This window comes from Adiantum capillus-veneris, chromosome 6 (assembly GCF_014529385.1).
Source record: "Adiantum capillus-veneris isolate H3 chromosome 6, ASM1452938v2, whole genome shotgun sequence".
NCBI lineage: Eukaryota > Viridiplantae > Streptophyta > Polypodiopsida > Polypodiales > Pteridaceae > Adiantum > Adiantum capillus-veneris.
In genome coordinates, this window is record NC_140936.1 from 9764711 (window position 1) to 9782955 (window position 18245).

The 18245-nt window shown below is 46.5% G+C and overlaps 1 protein-coding gene and 1 pseudogene across 3 annotated transcripts in view; both read right to left on the reverse strand.

Annotated features, from left to right (window-relative positions):
- The window catches only part of LOC147455129 (integrin-linked protein kinase 1-like), a 103322-nt gene that overhangs the window by 28316 nt on the left and 56761 nt on the right, over window positions 1–18245 (reverse strand). For 2 of the 3 annotated variants that reach the window (XM_086513961.1, XM_086513962.1), the window contains 3 exons: window positions 9854–9969; window positions 9672–9757; window positions 9455–9579 (listed from right to left, as the gene is read on the reverse strand). In XM_086513961.1, the coding sequence (XP_086370087.1) occupies window positions 9455–9579; window positions 9672–9757; window positions 9854–9969 (327 nt within the window). Of the gene's footprint in view, window positions 1–7582; window positions 9203–9454; window positions 9580–9671; window positions 9758–9853; window positions 9970–18245 lie in introns of those variants that run through there. The other variant, XM_086513963.1, reaches the window with a different exon arrangement.
- On the reverse strand, window positions 56–1237 carry LOC147455133 (uncharacterized; annotated as a pseudogene).

An 18245-nucleotide genomic window follows, 5' to 3' on the forward strand; every position in this document is an offset into this window, starting at 1 on the left:
CAGCATAGTCATGCCATGTTTGTGGATCTCCAATAGGAGTGGTCAGTCGTGGCTCTCATAGAGTACGCCATGCTGCAGCACTATCCATGCTCATGAATAGGCGGTATAGCTCAAGCTCCTGTGCCTCCTCAAAGGCTCGCCGCTTCCGGCGTGTGAGGGTCTTCATTTGTCTCCTGGCCTCTCTCTCCATGATCTCTCCAAGTACTCGTTGAGCTCGTAGTCGATGATAGAGAGCCCTGCACTCATCATCATACCAGCGGTTTTGTGGCATAGTCCCAAGGTGGTGTGTGTGACCAAAGTGGGTGGTGTGTGGAAATGAGCTGATGGCTGATGTCTGAAGAACGGATGTGATGTGTGAGGTGAGTAAGGGTAGTGGAGTGTCAGGGTGAAGCAAAAGAAGATCATTCTCGACGAGGGCCGAGTATATGGGAACTAGCTCGTGTATGAAGTGGATGGTGGTGTGTGGGGTGCGTGTGGCAGGTGTATGTGTGGGGGTGTCTCCCTTGAGGGAGAGTGCGAGATATGTGTGGTCGGCCCCAATGGGTATGGGTGGGATGGTAAAGGAGCTGCGTGTCTAGGTGGCCTCTCTGGATCCCATGTAGTCTACTGTACTCCCCCCTCCAACTGTGACTGAAAGTGGTGTGCATGTCAATCCTCCTGAAGCAGGCCACTGAGCCATCCCGTTATAAATAACGAGACGGTGTCAAGAACCTAGTCTCAGTAGGTGGGGGCCGTAGAGTGTATATGTAGTATCGGCTGAAACTCGTGCTGTAGTCTCCTCCTGTATGGCGGGTAGTAGTTGTGGGTCCTCTATGTCAAAAGCCTCGCATGGATCACTGCCTATCCTGGCGTTGAAGTCTCCCATAAGGAAGACTTCCCCTAGTGTAGAGTACTCCATGATCCCCTCTGAGAGGCATGTGTATGGTGAGTCCTCCTCTCGATCTATCATAGCAAATCTCGAGCCATGAGGGGCGAAGTAGCATAAAGCTATGTAGATGGTCCTCTCTTGTGAGAGTTGTAGCCACATCCATAGATATCTGGCATGTGGATCACATGCGACAATCTGTATTCTGTTCTGAAGCCCATCTCTAAAGAGTACGGCTACTCCTCCTGATCCTCTCGTAGTGTGCTGGTGTGTACAATCTCTGTGTGTAGACTCCCAATGGAATCCCTGAACCCGAGGTAGGCTCCTGTCGGGGCTCTCATGTGTCTTTGTTAAGAGAATGATATACCTGTCTCAACTCACCTCCTCAAGCCTCTCTGGATGTGTCCATAGATCTCCATTGCAGTTCCAAACTGCAAGATGTATCTCCTCTGGTGTCTCATAGGCCGCGAATCCCTACTGGATGGCCTTGCCATCAATGATGAACCGGTCGTCTCTGTATGAACCCTTCTTCCCCTCTTTGCGAGCTTGGTGTACTAGCGGCATACGTGTCCGACGATGACCTACCTGCATAGGCGTGAGGTCGTCATCAAGGTAGATGAGGGGGGGGGGGGGGGGGGGGGGGGGGGGGGGGGGCTTCAAGCCCTCTCAAGATCACCCTCTTGCGAAGGAAGGTGGATCATACCTCTTCGAAGGGGAAGTGTAAAATGAGAGCTCTCTTCCTCGTGGAGTCCCTCCCCGCTCTCCGAGATTTGATGAACGGGAGGATCTCCTCTTCCTTGTAGCAAAGCTTCTAGCATAATGTCTTCCCATCGGTGTCACGTGACACATCCAACCCTATGTGTCCGTGGACAAGCTACACCATGATCAGGGTTCAGTCAGTCCAATCAGTCTAGATTAGAAGTGATCTGGCACTTTTGTGAGTCTATTCGTAGACCGTGCATGCCCATTCACTTAGTGTAGATGCATATCCTCTGGTTGCACACAACATGATCATAAGCATTCCCATCACAATCAGTTAGGGGAATTTTCCAGTGCATTTAGCCTATTTTACCTATTTTTGACATTTTTCACTTAGTATTTTTAAGTGACTTTTGTTGGAAAGTAGGTAGGGCAAATTGAGTAAGTTTGTATATAAGCAAACCTACTAGCACTAAATAGCAGAAGAGGCAACAGGAGCCAAGCTCAGCAGGCAACTTCTCAAGCAAGACCTTGGTGGATTTTCCTCCAAGCAAGACCATCTCTCCCCCTAGCATTTTCTCATCAAGGAGATCATCGCCCTAGCCCTACATCAACCTAGCGTTTTGCATCAGCATCATCGCCAGAAGCAAGCCCTGCCCTAGCGTTTTGCATCAACAACCATCACCAGCAGAAGCTCAGCAACCTAGCATTTTGGAGACCCATACCTAGCATTTTTGACAGTTTTCAGCATGGCGTTTTTCAGCAATGGAAGACCAGCAGATTCAGCCCCAAGAAACCTCAGTTTTCAACCCTAAACCTGCAGAATTTCAGCGACAAAGACCTACAGAAACAGCCCGCAAAATCAGCGTTAATGGACTAGCCGCAGATTTCAGCCCGTAGCGTTTTTGGACAGCAGATAAAAGACTGCAGATTTCAGCCCTTAGGTCGGTCTCGTCATCACCAACATAGCCTAGACTTGCATCAGTCACATGCATTCAGTTTGTACTAGTTTGTGCAATCATAAGTAGACCACTCTCGCCGACGAGAGTGGGGCCTTCGGAGGAGGGTTTTACAACGTCTTTGGTGTCGTATCTCTCTTCTCTCTCTATCTCTCCGTCTCATACACTTGCACGCACAGTGTCCATTCACTTTGTTTGTGATCATAGCACTTTCTCATTAAGAACGGAAGGCTCTCCCTTCCATAAGAACAAAAGGAACCTTGAGCACAGTTCGGAGCACTCATCTTGAGCAAAGCGCAAACATTCATTCCGCTGCACCTTACATTGGTATCAAAGCTTTGGCAATGTTCTGTATCACTCAAGGAAAGAACCACCAGAATCACAAGAATTTTTTTGCTTGTTGCCGTCGCACGAACCCAAGTTCGCTTGGGCGTGTCGATTCCTAATCATGTTTTTGAAGAGTGACGGGAATCCCAAGAAAGAAGGGCTTGTCCAACCTCCCCTTGTGTCTCTTTTCACTCATTGAGAGCCAACCGTGCACTTAGCGGCCGGCCAATCGACATGAGGTGGGAAAAAGCAACCTTGGTTTAAGCGCAAGGCTGCCAAGAGGTGCGCCCACGGAAAGGAGTAGAACTCGCGTTAAGAGAAGATCCTTCTCAAACACAGATTGCAAGCGAAAGAAAACCTCAAAAACCTCAAGAACCCAAGTTCCTCGTGAACTTAAGAACCAAAGATCATAGTGCATGGTCGTCACCCGAAGCGGAATTGGATACTTCGCATACAAGTGATGAGCACGAGAGAGGACACGAAGAACTTTCCCCACCAAGAGATTTTTCCGACCCTCCCCCTTCACCATCTACACCACAAAGTGTAACCAACCCAATGGAGGCAATGGTTAAGCATATGATGGACATGATGGCCAAACAAGAAGAGACTCGCATTGCCTTGGAACGCGAACGCCACGAACGAAAAGAAATAAAAGCACAAAGAAAGGAGGAAGCTGCAACAAGACGCGCGGTCTGGGAGGCCGAGCGTGAGGCTCAAAGAGAACTACGTACTGAAGAATTGGCTCGACAAGTACTTGCCGCCAAGTCCGAACCAGCCAAAGATCGTGGGAGTTCCTCAAGTGGCGCAAGCCACGATGCGGATTCCAACAATCCAGTCACAGAGAAGTTGACTTTCAGTAAGTATGATGGTAAGATGGATGCTACGGTTATTCATTTTTGGTTGCATCAATTTAATGCTTATTTTGCGACAACTAAGAAAACAAAGAATAGCAAGGTTTTGACGGAAGCTATGTATCTTGTCGGTGATGCCATCAATTGGTACCACGCATCGCAAAAGGCACAGTTAGCCGCGCACCTAGAGGAAGCCGACAAACTCACACTCCTTTCCTTCAATTGGGTTGATTACCAAGACAAGCTCAAGACGCGGTTTATGCCACCTCAATACCTTGCACGATTGAAGGACGATTGGCGCGTCCTCAAGCAAACTGGAATGCCGGTTATGTCTTTTTTTAATCGTGTTTTACAGCTAGGTACCCAATTACAGAAGTCGGATGATGAGCGCAAAGAGGCATTCCTTTATGGATTGGACGAGTATATCAAGTACGATGTCGAGGTGCTCGATCCAATCGATCTCAACAAGGCGGTAGCGATTGCTCTCGCGCACGAGTTGAAGCACAACAAGGGAAAGCCTAAGGAGAACAAGACTTCCACTCAATCTCTCTCTTGTTGAGAGAGCCCGCCTAGAAGTTAGTCAGAAATCTCCTCTCGAGGTCGCTGGCTTTGTTCCCGGTATGGACTCTCTCATCACGCAGGAGTGTCTTGGTGTGTTGTTTACAATTTCAACAAGCTGCCTTCGCTAGAAGATTTTTTGTCTCTCCTCTCTCAGGATGTGATATGATTTTGGCATTCGAGGGTTTCATGATGCTAGCCCTCTCATTGATTGGGAGGCTAACACTTTCACTCTCGATGCCAAATGTGATTCTCCCATTGTCATTCGTGGAGAGGAAATTGTTCGTTCTCCCTCTCTCATTGCTAATATGTAGGACAAGATTGAAAGGATTTACGAGAAGGAGACTCTCTCAGTCTCTTCTTCTCCCAAGCATGACACACAGGATTTGAATGACAATGATTTGCATGATGATTTAAATGATAACGATGAGAATGATGATTTGGATGAAAATGACAAGCATGATGATTTGCATGAAGATGACGTGATTGTTCACAAGGATGACGAGTTAGTTGATGCTTTTTCTAGCAAAGCTAACCTCGTTGCAGATTTGATCAATCACGAAGGATCGATCTTTACTCTCGAGCCTATGCCCAAAGCACCCCCTCAGGAAGAATCGATCTTGGCTACCGAGCCTATGTCCAAAGAACTCTTATAGGAAGTATTATGTGTTCGCATGATTAGTCAGCACGCATTGTACGAGTGTTTCATTCGTGAGCATTTCCTGTATTTTAGTCAGCATCTTTATGTGATACCTTTTCCTAAGCATGACATATTGTACATTGAGCACGTTTCACTCATGAATGAGCATAGATCTATGCGGATTGTTCATGAAAAGCTGAAAAGTATGCATTCAAGGACGTCACATTCCATGTCTCTTCCTTGGCATGACACATTTCTAGAAAGAGCACATGAAAGTATGAGCACCAAGCATGGGCATTTCCGTTGTGAATTGCCACAGTTGATTGCTCTAGATCATAAGAGAGAGATTCGATCTCATTGTTTGTGTGTGTGTGGTGAATGGTTTGGCACTCCGTCTATTGGTTCATCTACATTGCATGCAAAATCTTTGAGGGAGACACGATTTTTTCCACTGACTTTACATGGAATGGCTATGTTGATGGTTTTGTGTTGGAAATGGTTTCAAGAATTTTCAGCCACGGAGATTCTAGAAGGAGAAAGAAGCATGACTCTAGATGAAGTTGAAGCATCGAAGGAGCCACAGAAGACTTTGTATCGCTTTCGGCGCGGCCCAAAGAAGCAAGCGTTGTAGACTTTTATGAAGTTCAAGTACCGCACAACCCACACATCAGAGTGGGCCGGCGAAGAGTCCCTTCCAGGATTCCAGATGCTATTGGCAATCTCCCTCGAAGCGATACAGTTCGGTACCAGTACCTCACTTTACAAAGGAGGGGATGTCACATATCCAACTCTATGTGTCTGTGGACAAGCTACAGCATGATCAGGGTTCAGTAAGTCCAGTCAGTCTAGATTAATAGTGATCTGGCATTTTTGTGAGTCAATTCATAGACCGTGCATGCCCAGTCACTTAGTGTAGATGCATATCCTCTGGTTGCACACAACATGATCATAAGCATTCCCATCACAATCAGTTAGGGGAATTTTCCAGTGCATTTAGCCTATTTTACCTATTTTTGACATTTTTCGCTTATTATTTTTAAGTGACTTTTGTTGGAAAGTAGGTAGGTCAAATTGAGTAAGTTTGTATATAAGCAAACCTAAACTAGCACTAAATAGCAGAAGAGGCAACAGGAGCCAAGCTCAGCAGGCAACTTCTCAAGCAAGACCTTGGTGGATTTTCCTCCAAGCAAGACCATCTCTCCCCCTAGCCTTTGCTCATCAAGGAGATCATCGCCCTAGCCCTGCATCATCCTAGCGTTTTGCATCAGCATCATCGCCAAAAGCAAGCCCTACCCTAGCGTTTTGCATCAGCAACCATCGCCAGCAAAAGCTCAACAACCTAGCGTTTTGAAGACCCATACCTAGCGTTTTTTACAGTTTTCAGCATGGCGTTTTTCAGCATGGAAGACCAGCAGATTCAGCCCCTAAAGAGTAGCAGATTCAGCCCCAAGAAACCTCAGTTTTCAGCCCTAAACCTGCAGAATTTCAGCGACAAAGACCTACAGAAACAGCCCCCAAAATCAGCGTTAATGGACTAGCCGCAGATTTCAGCCCATAGCGTTTTTGGACAGCACATAAAAGATTGCAGATTTCAGCCCTTAGGTCGATCTCGTCATCGCCGACATAGCCTAGACTTGTATCAGTCACATGCATTCAGTTCGTACCAGTCTGTGCAATCATAAGTAGACCACTCTCGTCGACGAGTGGGGCCTTCGGAGGAGGGTTTTACAACGTCTCTGGTGTCGTATCTCTCTTCTCTCTCTATCTCTCAATCTCATACACTTGCACGCACAGTGTCCATTCACTTTGTTTGTAATCATAGCACTTCTCATTAAGAACGGAAGGCTCTCCCTTCCATAAGAACAAAAGGAACCTTGAGCACAGTTCGGAGCACTCATCTTGAGCAAAGCGCAAACATTCATTCTGCTACACCTTACAATCGGTCTCCGGAGTAGAGCCTTCTTTTTCCACCATGTCGGTAATGCGCACATGGAGACGTCGGGCTTGTCTCGTGTTCTCTTCCTCAAGAGTGGTGTGCACAATGAGAGCTTCTTTTTGTGCCTCTTCCTTCGCCTCCTTCTTAATGTTTTTCACTACTTCGACCCACCCCTCTTTGGTAACCTCCAGCTTGGTCTCCATGCTCGCGGTCAAGGCTTGGGTTAACTCTACCTTGAGGGCTTCCTTTGCCTCTTCCTTGAGCTCCCCGTCCTCGGGGGTGAGGGATGCTATCGAGGCTTTGAGGAGCTCGATTTGCTCCCGCATTGCCTCCTTCTCCTTGAGCCATTCGTCTTTTTCTTTCACCCTCTCTATCTCCCATTCTTCCTTCTCTTTCCCCCATGCTTCGCATTCTTTGATGTAGGCTTCTCCGTCCTTCTCGAGTTTGCATAGGCGTTTGATGACGGATGTGAGTGTCGAATCCGTCATCTTTTTATTTTCTTTGATGACGATGTTGAGCTTGTCTTCTATCTTCATGAGGTTTTCAATTTTTGCCATTGTCATATCCTGTGTGCTTGTCTCTGTTTTTTTAAATTTCTGAATTCTAAAATTTTGTTGTTTTTAAAATCTGCTCTCTGATTTTTGCGTAGGAAAAAACTGCCTGCCTGCTAATTCTGTTGAAATGAAATGAAATGAAACATAATATTAACGTCTTAAAAAGGCCAAAATGACCTATGAGACCAAGAGGTTACATGCGGTGAATCTAATACCAGGTCTGGGTACAAAAAGTACAAAGAACTGAAAAGAAAATAAAATAGTGGGTAGGGGTGGGGTGAAAGCTGATACAAAGGGAATAGGAAATACAAAGGGTGAGCTGATACAATGGAGCTCTCTGACAGTCGAGGCATCATATACATATACATCAGTATCCGGGACAGCTCCTATGTTGCGCCAGGATGGTATGGATCCTCTGTCGCAATCTGCGTCGATATCGATAGGGCCCCCTCATCCGTGGGCGACAGGACCGCCCCAACTCTATCGCCCGATCAAGCAGTATGCCTCTGGTGCCTATAGTGTTGTTATGATGTGGGGGCTGCTCGAACTCCTCTGTCTGTGACTGAAAGAAATCTGTAATCTTTCGATGTCGCTGGATCTCTCTCATTGTGCCCCTCTTCAAGAGGTCCTCTTTGTGTTTGCGAATCTCCAGTAAGTACAATCCGAGGCATCTCTGATCCTGGTATCTCATGACTCTAGAAAGTGTCCGAAAACCCTCTCTAAGTAGACAGTGAAAGCCGCCTTGTATCTCATAGTATATTGGGCAGTGACATATGTAATGTAGCTCTGTCTCTGGCTCTATTTGGAGCACCTTACAAATCCTGGACTCAGCAGGTACTCCTCTAAATCTGCCTATCTCGATCTCTAGCTGACAGAGAGAGAGTTTCTGCCAACGAAATTTCTGTGTGCTGCCCTCCTCCTACGTCACATGCACTGGTGGTTTCTTCTCTCGTCAAGTTTCCCTGCTGCCCCTGCAGACGGGCTGTTCCTTCTTTGTTATGCCATCGCGACCACCTGTTGCAGGTCATTTCACCCCACGCTCCCCTCCCTTGGTTCTGTTCTTGCTCTGTGCACACCTGGAGACTTTGTTTCCTTTTTCCTTCGTTCCCTTCTTACAGGGTGGTCTGCTGCGTTTATTTCTTTGCTGCCTGTTTGAATTTATTCTGTTTGCGGTATTTTTATTTGTGTCCGGTTACTTGGTTTTCTGTGTGCTATTTCTGGCATGTGTGTGAGCGGTGTGTGTGTGTGTGATTATTGTATGTGTTGTGTGCACTTGTTTTCTATATGTTGTTGCTGTTTTTTTCTTCTTGCATGGTAGAGGATGGTTGAAACTTTTGAGTGGGGTTTAGGGTTAGGCTGGTGATTGATCTCCCCCTCGGTGGCTTGTCCTGCTTTGCTGCCGATCTTTAACCAAATTCCCTCATCACCAGTCTGTCCTCCCTTGTTGAAGATTTCTCTGCAAGTTTGGTGGTGCCTCTCTTCTAGGCAGTGGTTTCCTTGTCTTCAAGATCTTCAGTATGGTCCGTGCTTTCTGGATGTGGATATTGGCCCAGCAACTGCTACCCCGGTGGTGTGCACCACTGGTTAGTCTGGGCGCTTCACAGAACTTGATGTCTTGGCAACGTTGTATCGCCTTGCTGTCTGCACATACGTTTTACCTATGTTGATCCTTTGGTTTCTCCCCTCAGCTTTGTGCTTCCTAGAGACCTTGAGAGGTTTTTCCACCATTGGTAATATCTTGTAATGTGGCTATATGCTGTGATGGCAGAGTCTGCCTTTGTAATCTTTTGTACTACTAAGGGTTCAAGCCCTCCTGTTTCTCAAAAAAAAAAAAAAACAAACACAAAAACAAAACAAAACAAAAGAAACAGAACTAAGACCAAAGATAGTAAACATGTGTATAGTGCTTGTCACAATCTAAACCTACTGCACAAACACAAGGAATGACTAAGCAGCCACCTAATTCAGCTGCCAATGGCTATAATCAATGTCTCAGAAGCTTTACTGAATAGTTGTTGCCTTGGAAATTGAATACTAGGCAAGTTAAGGAGATAGTAAAACTTACTCTTTTAAACCCTCTGGATAGTGCTTATTCTTTTGTCTGAAGGGAGGCCTCTCATGGTTGTATGCAACAGCTTCAAGAACTTCATCTTCAGTCTTATCCACAAAAGGAGGAGAGCCTTCAATCATCTGCAGATAGAACATCAGATAGTTTCTTAAAATTTTCCTGTGTGCTGAACAGACATTTCAATGATGCTATTGAAAACAAAGACTCCAAAGACCTGATACAAAATCATTGCGAATGAGTACACATCCACACTTTTGTCAAAGGCATCTCCTCGTAAAATCTCTGGAGCCATGTAATGACCTGGCAATATTTCAACCGAACAACATAAATACAGCTTGAATACCATGCGCAATCTGCTGAGTACTAGATACACAAAATCGGGAGCTAAATACGCACGTGATGGACCAATCAATCTCTTTGCATTTGACTGAACACGAGTAGCTCCACTAAGAATCTGACCCAAATGGAAATCAGCTACCTTCAAACGTCCAACTCTATCTCGTAGAATGTTCCTGGCAAAGTACTGAGAAGAGAGAAAATTAGCAAGCATCTCTCTCTCTCTCTCTCTCTCTCTCTCTCTCTCTCTCTCTCTCTCTCTCTCTCTCTCTCAGGGTTTTTTCACCTCTTTTTTGCTGATTTTAGGGTTTCGAAACTGTTTTTTTGCTGTTTTTGAGGGTTTCGCCACTGTTTTTTGCTGTTTTTTAGAGTTTTGTCTTGCTGTTTTTGAAGGTTTCAAAACAATTTTTTGCCGTTTTTTAGGGTTGCGCCACTGTTTTTGGCTCTTTTTTAGGGTTTCAAATATATGTTTCGCTGTTTTTTAAAGTTTCGAAGCTGATTTTCTCTGTTTTTAAGGGTTTCACAAGCGTTTCTTGCTATTTTTTAGGAGTTTCTTGCAATTTTTGGTTGTTTTAGTCTCTCTCTCTCTCTCTCTCATGGTCTCCCTCCATTGGTCTACCCATTGACCCCCTTTCACATGGCCTCTCCAGTGGCTACAGCCCACCTCCCTCTCAATATGAAGTTCTCAATTACCAACAAGCGGATATCAACACTTGAAGTTGAAGTGAAGGAGTAGAAGAAAGAAATGGAGGGAACCTTTCTTCAAAAGATGGAGGAATGGAAAGAGAAGAAGAAGAACCTATGCGAAAGGATGTCTAGTGTCGAAAAGCAAGCGGCTTCACAAGAAGCCACAATCCAAACTCTCCAAGGTGAACTTGCAGCTGCAAAAAGTGGGAGGCTTGAAGAAGACGAAATTCAGCCATCCATGATGGAAGAATTGAATACCATGAGAGAAGAAATATGGATTATTAAGGAAGATGAGGAGAAGAAGTCATGGGCTGCGGTCATCTCCGCAACACAAAAGAAAGTAGAAGAAGCCGAACATGGATTGAGGTAACCAAGAAAGGGAGAGGTAAGGAAGCTCCTTGTACACCCACTCTTATTAACATGACCCTCGAAGAGGAACAAAGGAAGAGGATGCGGGCTCTACATGTGATGGTAACCAGCCTCAAGGACATAAACAATGTGGAAAAAGAGGTCACAATCCTCACATCCATGAGGGGGTTGGACAAGCCTTCACACACAAAGGCATGGAGAGTGGGCAAGAAGAGTGGTGGCCCAGGAGAATCTTCAAAAGAGAGAGCTCTCATACTACACTTCCTCTCCTCTGAAAAGAAGAAGAAATTCCTGAAAAAGAGGCCTACTCTCAAGAAGACGGGTATTTTCCTCGGTGATGATCTCTCTCTCTCACAGCTTGCGCATATAAGAGAGGTAATGCCAGAGATTACGGCAACAAGGGAGAAGGGAAATAGGCCTTTTACAAAGATGGTCGCGTGGTAATTGTAGAGCGGCACTTTACATGACGGTGTGAGACCTATGGGACCACACTGAAGATGGCTACTTCGAATTGTAATGGATCTATGAGGTTGGACGTTGGTGCCTTTGAGGACAGTTTCAAAGAGAGGGACATTGTTTTCTTCTCAGAGACTCATCAGGCCCCTGAACAGCTTATGCCACATGCGGTGGGATACAGATAGGAGACAACCCACAGGACAGTCGCGAGATCTAAGCATGGGAGTAGAGGTTCAAGAGGAGTAGTAGTGCTATTTAGGGAGGAGTTACAGCCACTACTACATATTGTACGGAGAGATGATCATGCTAGATACATGTGGGTGAGGCTGAGGGCTGACACAGGCCAATTTCTATACATTGCCATATGTTACCTTTCCCTTAGTACGTCAGTATATGCTGCACCCGAAGGACAGTTGCCTTTCTCTATACTAGATGATCATATATGGGAGTTTTCTAGGGATGGTGATATCGTCCTCCTAGGAGACTTCAATGCCCGAAAGGGCAACTCTCAGACAGTCTTCTACGACACTTCAAATGAGATGCTTAGAGAGCTGGATGTGGGTGACTTGGGGCTTGACAGATGCTCACATGATAGAGAGCAGACGGAGTATGGGACATACCTCACGGAGATGACGACCACATATGGCTTAGCCATAATGGCTTACAACGATTTCCTGCTGCAGCCGGTTTCACATGCTTTCCTCACAGACAAGGGGCCAATACAGTGGACTATGTTATGGCACAGCCGAGCTTTATTCCTTGTATTCATAATTTCATAGTGGGAGCCAGACAAGTGGGTGTAGCAGTGGATCATGCTCTTTTGACATTGTCCGTTTCATTTCAGTATAGTACAATCCAGACATTAGGAGGCAGGTCACATACCCGTTATACATTTACACCAGAGACTGACTCAATTTATACAGAGGACAGCTAGTCCTGGTCTCTCGATGGAGGAGTGCACCACTTTACTGACTGAGACACTGCATGGTGCAGCATCAGAGGCATACCCACACACTCTGCCGAGTCGGAGGCGACATTATGGAAGCATGCCCCAGAATAGTTGGTATGATGAGGAGTGCAGAGAGATGAGAGCCCAACTCCACAGAGATCTTCTTTTAGGAGTCATCACTTACAGACAGTCTCGGATTGCTTTCCGACGCCTTGTGCGACGGAAGAAACGAGCTTATTTGGCCAAGATGGAGCAAGACTTGTATCAATCGTTCTTGAGTAGAGACTCAAGAGAGGCATGGCGATTCTTTCATGAGCACTCCCCTCCCCCAGTGATTACTTCTCCTGATCTGTGGGGCCAATATGCGACATCGTTATATACAGTTCTTGGACAAGACCCCCTTCCAGATCCTATAGAGCCATGCCCACCTACCAGCACCTTCTTTACCACTGAGATGGTAAAGAGAGCCATTGACACGATGAGGACCAGCATGGCATATGATCATGATGGTCTAGTAGCAGAGCACTTTATACATGCTAGAGATATGCTGGTAAAGGTTCTTGCAGTGTTGTTTAATCGTGCCATGTGTGAGGAGTTACCTGAGACTTGGAGGTTGTCTACTATTGTGCCTATCTTCAAGGCAGGTGATCCTACAGAGCCTAAGAATTACAGCACTATTATGGTTGTCACAAAAATACGGAAGCGTAAACTGACTTTTAATTGTACTTCAAATACTCAAGAGAATTAGAGAGAGAGAGAGAGAGAGAGAGAGAGAGAGAGAGAGAGAGAGAAAGCTTGACACTTCATTGGGGACCAGAAGATGGGCTGGTCCCCCCCCCATAAAGAGATTATCTTTATTACTAAGGGAGAATCTTTACAAGCACAAGAACGGGGCAATAGCCCGTCCTCTATTCTTTCTTTTCTGCTTCTGACTGAGAGAGCGCGAAAGCTACTCTCTGAATACTGAGAGGATTTTCCCTCTGCTATGAGATTTTGGGAAGCTCTCGAAAACGAGAGTCTATCTTCCACAAAACTCAACGGAAGCTCTCAAAAATGAGAGTCTACCTTCCGCTAACTGAGTCCCCTTATGCATAATCAATCCTGCAACAAACACAAGGGAGAAACACGCAAAATGCACGCACACATGCTTGCTGTAATTTTCTGCACATAACCTGAAAATGTTACCTGAGCACCTTCCAAAGCCGAAATAGAGACCTTTTCCGCGATGGAATTGCACGAAACTTGGTGTACGCGTAGTGTAGGTAGAGAAGAACTAGATTCTATATGTATTTTGCTGAAATTCAACCTAAAGGAGGTGATTAAGGGCTGAAAACAGAGAATTTACAGGCACCACACTCTACGAAGAGAGTGCCTGCTGTAACTTCTCGCGATGAAACCTCACCAAAAACTGGCTATGGCTATGAGAGCCCTTGTTCTAGACAATGGGAGCACGAGGCCACCACATATGTCACAAGGGACTACTCTCAAGCTTCCATGGAGGGCTCCAATGCGTAGGGCATACTCACAATAGGGGAAGTAGAAGCACTGTCACGAGGACGTGGCAGTTATTAACCATGTCACAGAGATGTGGCAACTGCTAACCTTGGTTGTTGGTTTCTTTCCAATGGGGTTTATTTTATTTGTTTTGAGACCCTCTTTTTGAAGTAGCAAACGGTCGGACATTGTATGGCCAATGTGAACGGTAGATTCACCCGCAGACGGGAAGTGGTCGGCACTGGAATTCGTATGGTAAGAGGATGTCTAGGCTCAGAGCGAGATCATATAGGTCCCCCGGTCGCACTTAGCAAGTTGGTGGATACTAGGAAGTGAACTCAATTAAGGCGTAAAGTCAAGGTGGGACTACCAACAAAAAGTATCCGACAGTTGGGCCACATTGCACTTTTGGATGCGGTCCCAATGAGGATAGATGGTCAGAAGACCAGTGGGAGCCCAATGGAAGCATCTCCTAAAATTTAGGGAACTGCTATTTTGGGCCGTGAAATGTGTTCGCGTCATTACCTCCGGTATGACTAGGGGAACACTTTATAACTCTGCCGCGAAGTCAACTGACGCGTCGGTTGGGATATTTTTAAGCGGCGAACCCGAAACGGAAAAATGCTTGAAAATACGCCAAGTGTCACATTTTGGTGAACTTTCCTCTTGCAGAAAAATGGGCGCTGATTTTTATGCTGGGAGAGGCCTCATTTGCAACCTGTCACAGGTTAAGAGCTATGGAGTGCTTTCTTTCCCTCTCATGTACAGTGTGGTGCTAGGAGTGATGCCCTGCACACTACACACTGCTCTCTCTCTCCCCTACGTGCAGCTATGTGATGCCCCACAAGAGGGCTACTCATTTGACTGATGTACAGTTGTGTGGGTTCATGCTTTTGTGCTAAGGCAAGAGCCTCCTTGAGCAGGAACAGGGGTAGCTAACTGCTGCTCCAAAGCAGGCACTGGTGAGGGTCATAACCTCACCGTACAGGTGCAAAATCAGCGCTGTGTATGCGCTGTAAATTCACTGTTTTTCAGCCGTACGGACGCCAGGATCATTGGGAATCGTGCCCCACTGGCAAAGGACAGTTAGGGGACTGTTTGGGGCTGAAAACAGGGCAAAAACCAGTAAATACAGCGTGCTGAATTTACTGTTTTTGGACAGGAATCAGAGGGTATACGACAGTGCAAGCGAGTTCCAACAGGGGAATTGGTTTCGCGCAAGTTTTGGGGCTGTTATGCTGCCGAAATTTGGCCAAATCAAATGGTATCTAGGTGGATACACGTGAAGGATTCCCAGGACCTTACCTTGTAATTTACCCTCCTAAAGAATAAAGAAATACCGAAAGGGGTGCCAATTTTGGGGCCTACAGGTTGTCGGCGTCTGCTCGGAGCATTCTAGCTTCCGAGCCGTGTGTGTATTCAAGTGTTAACTCCCGTCGCAGGTTCTCTTTGCAAAGTGCTCTGTGTGTGTGTATAAAGTAAAGAATTTCGGGTGAAAGCCAACGCCTACCGCCCTACGGGCCGGTTACATGGTTCCATTGCCGGGATATCAATCACTTCTTCCTCAATGAGTGAGCCTGGATTGTTCAGGGTAAAGACACACAGTGCAAGAACGCGGGGATTACACTATGGCCGACAAGGGGAAGGGAATTATGGAAGAGGGGTCCTCTCCAAAGGAGAGGCAGGAGATTCCTATGGTTTTTGAGATTGGCGAGAGCTCACGGCCGCGTCAGTCCGTACCTCCTGTCAACGTGAATGTCCCTCCAGTAGTACACGGCTTTATGACAGGGCAACTTGAGGATGATGCGTTTAAGACTCAGTTAGTTGCCGCGGTGAATGTCTTTTCGCAGTTGGTGCAGAATCCGAGGTTTATGGAATTCTTGCAAGCGCCACCAGTGCAACAGCAAAATAGGCAACCTACGCCGCGTACGGAGCTTGTTGAAGCTCAAGCCCAGGTACTTCATGAGGCGCAGGAGGAAAGGGAACACTCGCATGTTGCGGAGTCGGGGGCTCCAAAGCAGGTTCCTCCCGTGCTTGAATAGGTGGCTAGAACGCCTATTCCACAGGTTATGCCAGTTCAGCCCGCCACCTTTCAGAGCCAGCATGCTGTCTTGAATGGACAGGGAGCTGGATACCAGGTTATGCACTCAGTTTTTCCGCCACCCACGGTACATCCTGGGTATTTCGGGGGTGGATCAATGTTCCAAAGTATGGCTGGTTATGTGTCTGGAAGTCAGCCGTACATGCCAGGAACAGTGTTCGGGGGTATGCAAGGCATCATGCCAAACCCCATGTATGGTACTATCGGCATGCAGCAAGGTTTCCACGGCAACCAGGGCCAGTTTGGGGTGCCACAGGCTCATTTTGGCATGGCTGGTTTTTCTGGACAGCAGCCAGATATCGCACCTCTGATGCAAAATGTGAATGGCCAACACGTGCTGATCATGCCTAGTACAGTGCCCATGTTGCACACCATCCCGTATGACAACTTGGGGGCACTAGAGAAGCCGAAGGCTTACAAAGAAGGTGGTGCAGCGGTAAAGTTCAGTACCTTCAGTGGTTTTGAGGATAAGACAAAGGCACTCACTTTCCTCCAGCAGTTTCATACAGCTTATGCGGGAGGGAATTTTACAGAGGCCTCGAAGGTCAGGAAAGCTGCCACTTTCTTAAAGGACAATGCGCTTACATGGTGGACGACATTGTTAATGCAAGGACAGGCACCCGCCACTTGGGTTTACTTCAAGCAAATGTTTACATCTGCTTGGCTATCAAATGAATTTGAAGCCGATGTCCTGACAGATTGGCACCAGCTTACGGCAGCTTCGTGCAAGAGCTTGTTGGAGTACAATAGGAGGTTTTGTAAAGCGTTACTCTCAGTGACATCCTACAGATTTGTGCCACTGACAGAGCAGATAGAGAAGTATTGTTGTGGGTTGCCTAAAGGGCTTCGCGATTTCTGTACAAAGAACAAAGTGGCTACCCTTACTCAGCTTATGGAAGTTGCGAACACTGGTCTTGCCCTGTTGAAAGGAGAGGACAGTGGATTTCCGAGCAGTGATAAAGGAGGGCAGCAAAAGAAAAATTCAGTGAAGAAGCCCTTTGTGAAAACGGCTCCTGATGCGTCACAGGGGTCAGAACAGGCCACCAAAGACAAGGATTCAGCTGGGACTTCTGGAGCACACGCAAAGAAACAGAAAAGGAAGCCTTTTGTGCGCAAGTCGCTCGAGGAAAAGAAGGTCCTAATGGCTGAAAACAAATGCTTTATATGCGAGCAGCCTGGTCATATTTCTATCAATTGTCCACAAAGGAAAAGGCCAGCTGACTCAGAGGATAAAGAAGACCAGAAAGGCAAGAAGCCAAAACCCACGGCAGGTTTAGTGCCAGACATGGTGGGTGACAGGCCCAGCACAGATGCCAGTGAGTTATGCACGGCATGGGGTAAAGTTAGGGATCAGACGGCACTCATCTTCTTTGATCCACGTGCCAAAGCCAACTTTATCTCACCAGAGTTAGCTATGAAGCTGGGCATCAGAGCTGAAGAGATGGGGTACACCGCAGAGGCAGGGTTGGCATGTCCTGGCCACTCAGAGTGTGTTACTCCCATCATTGGAAAACTGCGTCTGCATATTGAGTCGTATGTGGACACTGAAGAGTTTTACATCATGCCGCTGGAAGGTTGTGACGCCTTGTTGGGGATCCCGTGGTGTTCCGAGTGCATGGAGTCTTGGATGCCTACAACAAAAAGATCACTGTACAGCATAGGGGCAAAACTCACATCTTGGATGTAAAGCTTAAAGGAGAGTCAGTCCCTATTGTATCTGCTTCTGCTATCACTTCTGTAATAAAGAATCGTCTTTCTGTGTACTTGATTTTTGCACGTAATGTCTCAGATAAGGATCAGTCAAATTTATCTGTGTTAGATAAAGAAAGGTCAGCATTTTTGCAAAAGTTTAGTGACTGTTTTTCTGATTCATTACCGTCCCAATTGCCGCCAGAGAGACCTGAGGACCATCGGATAGATTTGGTGCCAGGGTGTAGCCCACCAAATAGACCTCCCTACAGGGTTAGTGCGGCGCAACAAAAAGAGATTATGGGCCAGGTTGAGGAGTTATTAGAGAAGGGGCTGATTCAGCCTAGTTCTTCACCCTTTTGCTCCCCAGTGCTCCTAGTGCAGAAGAAGGATGGCTCATGGCGCATGTGTATTGATTACCGTGCGTTGAATAAGAATACCATCAAGAATAGGTTCAATATTCCTCGCATTGATGATATTCTCGATCGTTTAGAGGGTGCTGCAATTTTCAGCAGGATAGACCTGAAGAGAGGGTACCATCAGATTCGTATAAGCCCAGAGGATGTGCACAAGACTGCGTTTAGAACGACATTTGGTCTTTATGAGTTTCTAGTGATGCCGTTTGGGCTAACAAATGCTCCTGCCACGTTCATCAGAATGATGGACCGGATTTTCCGCTCGCATCAACAGTTTGTTGGAACATTCTT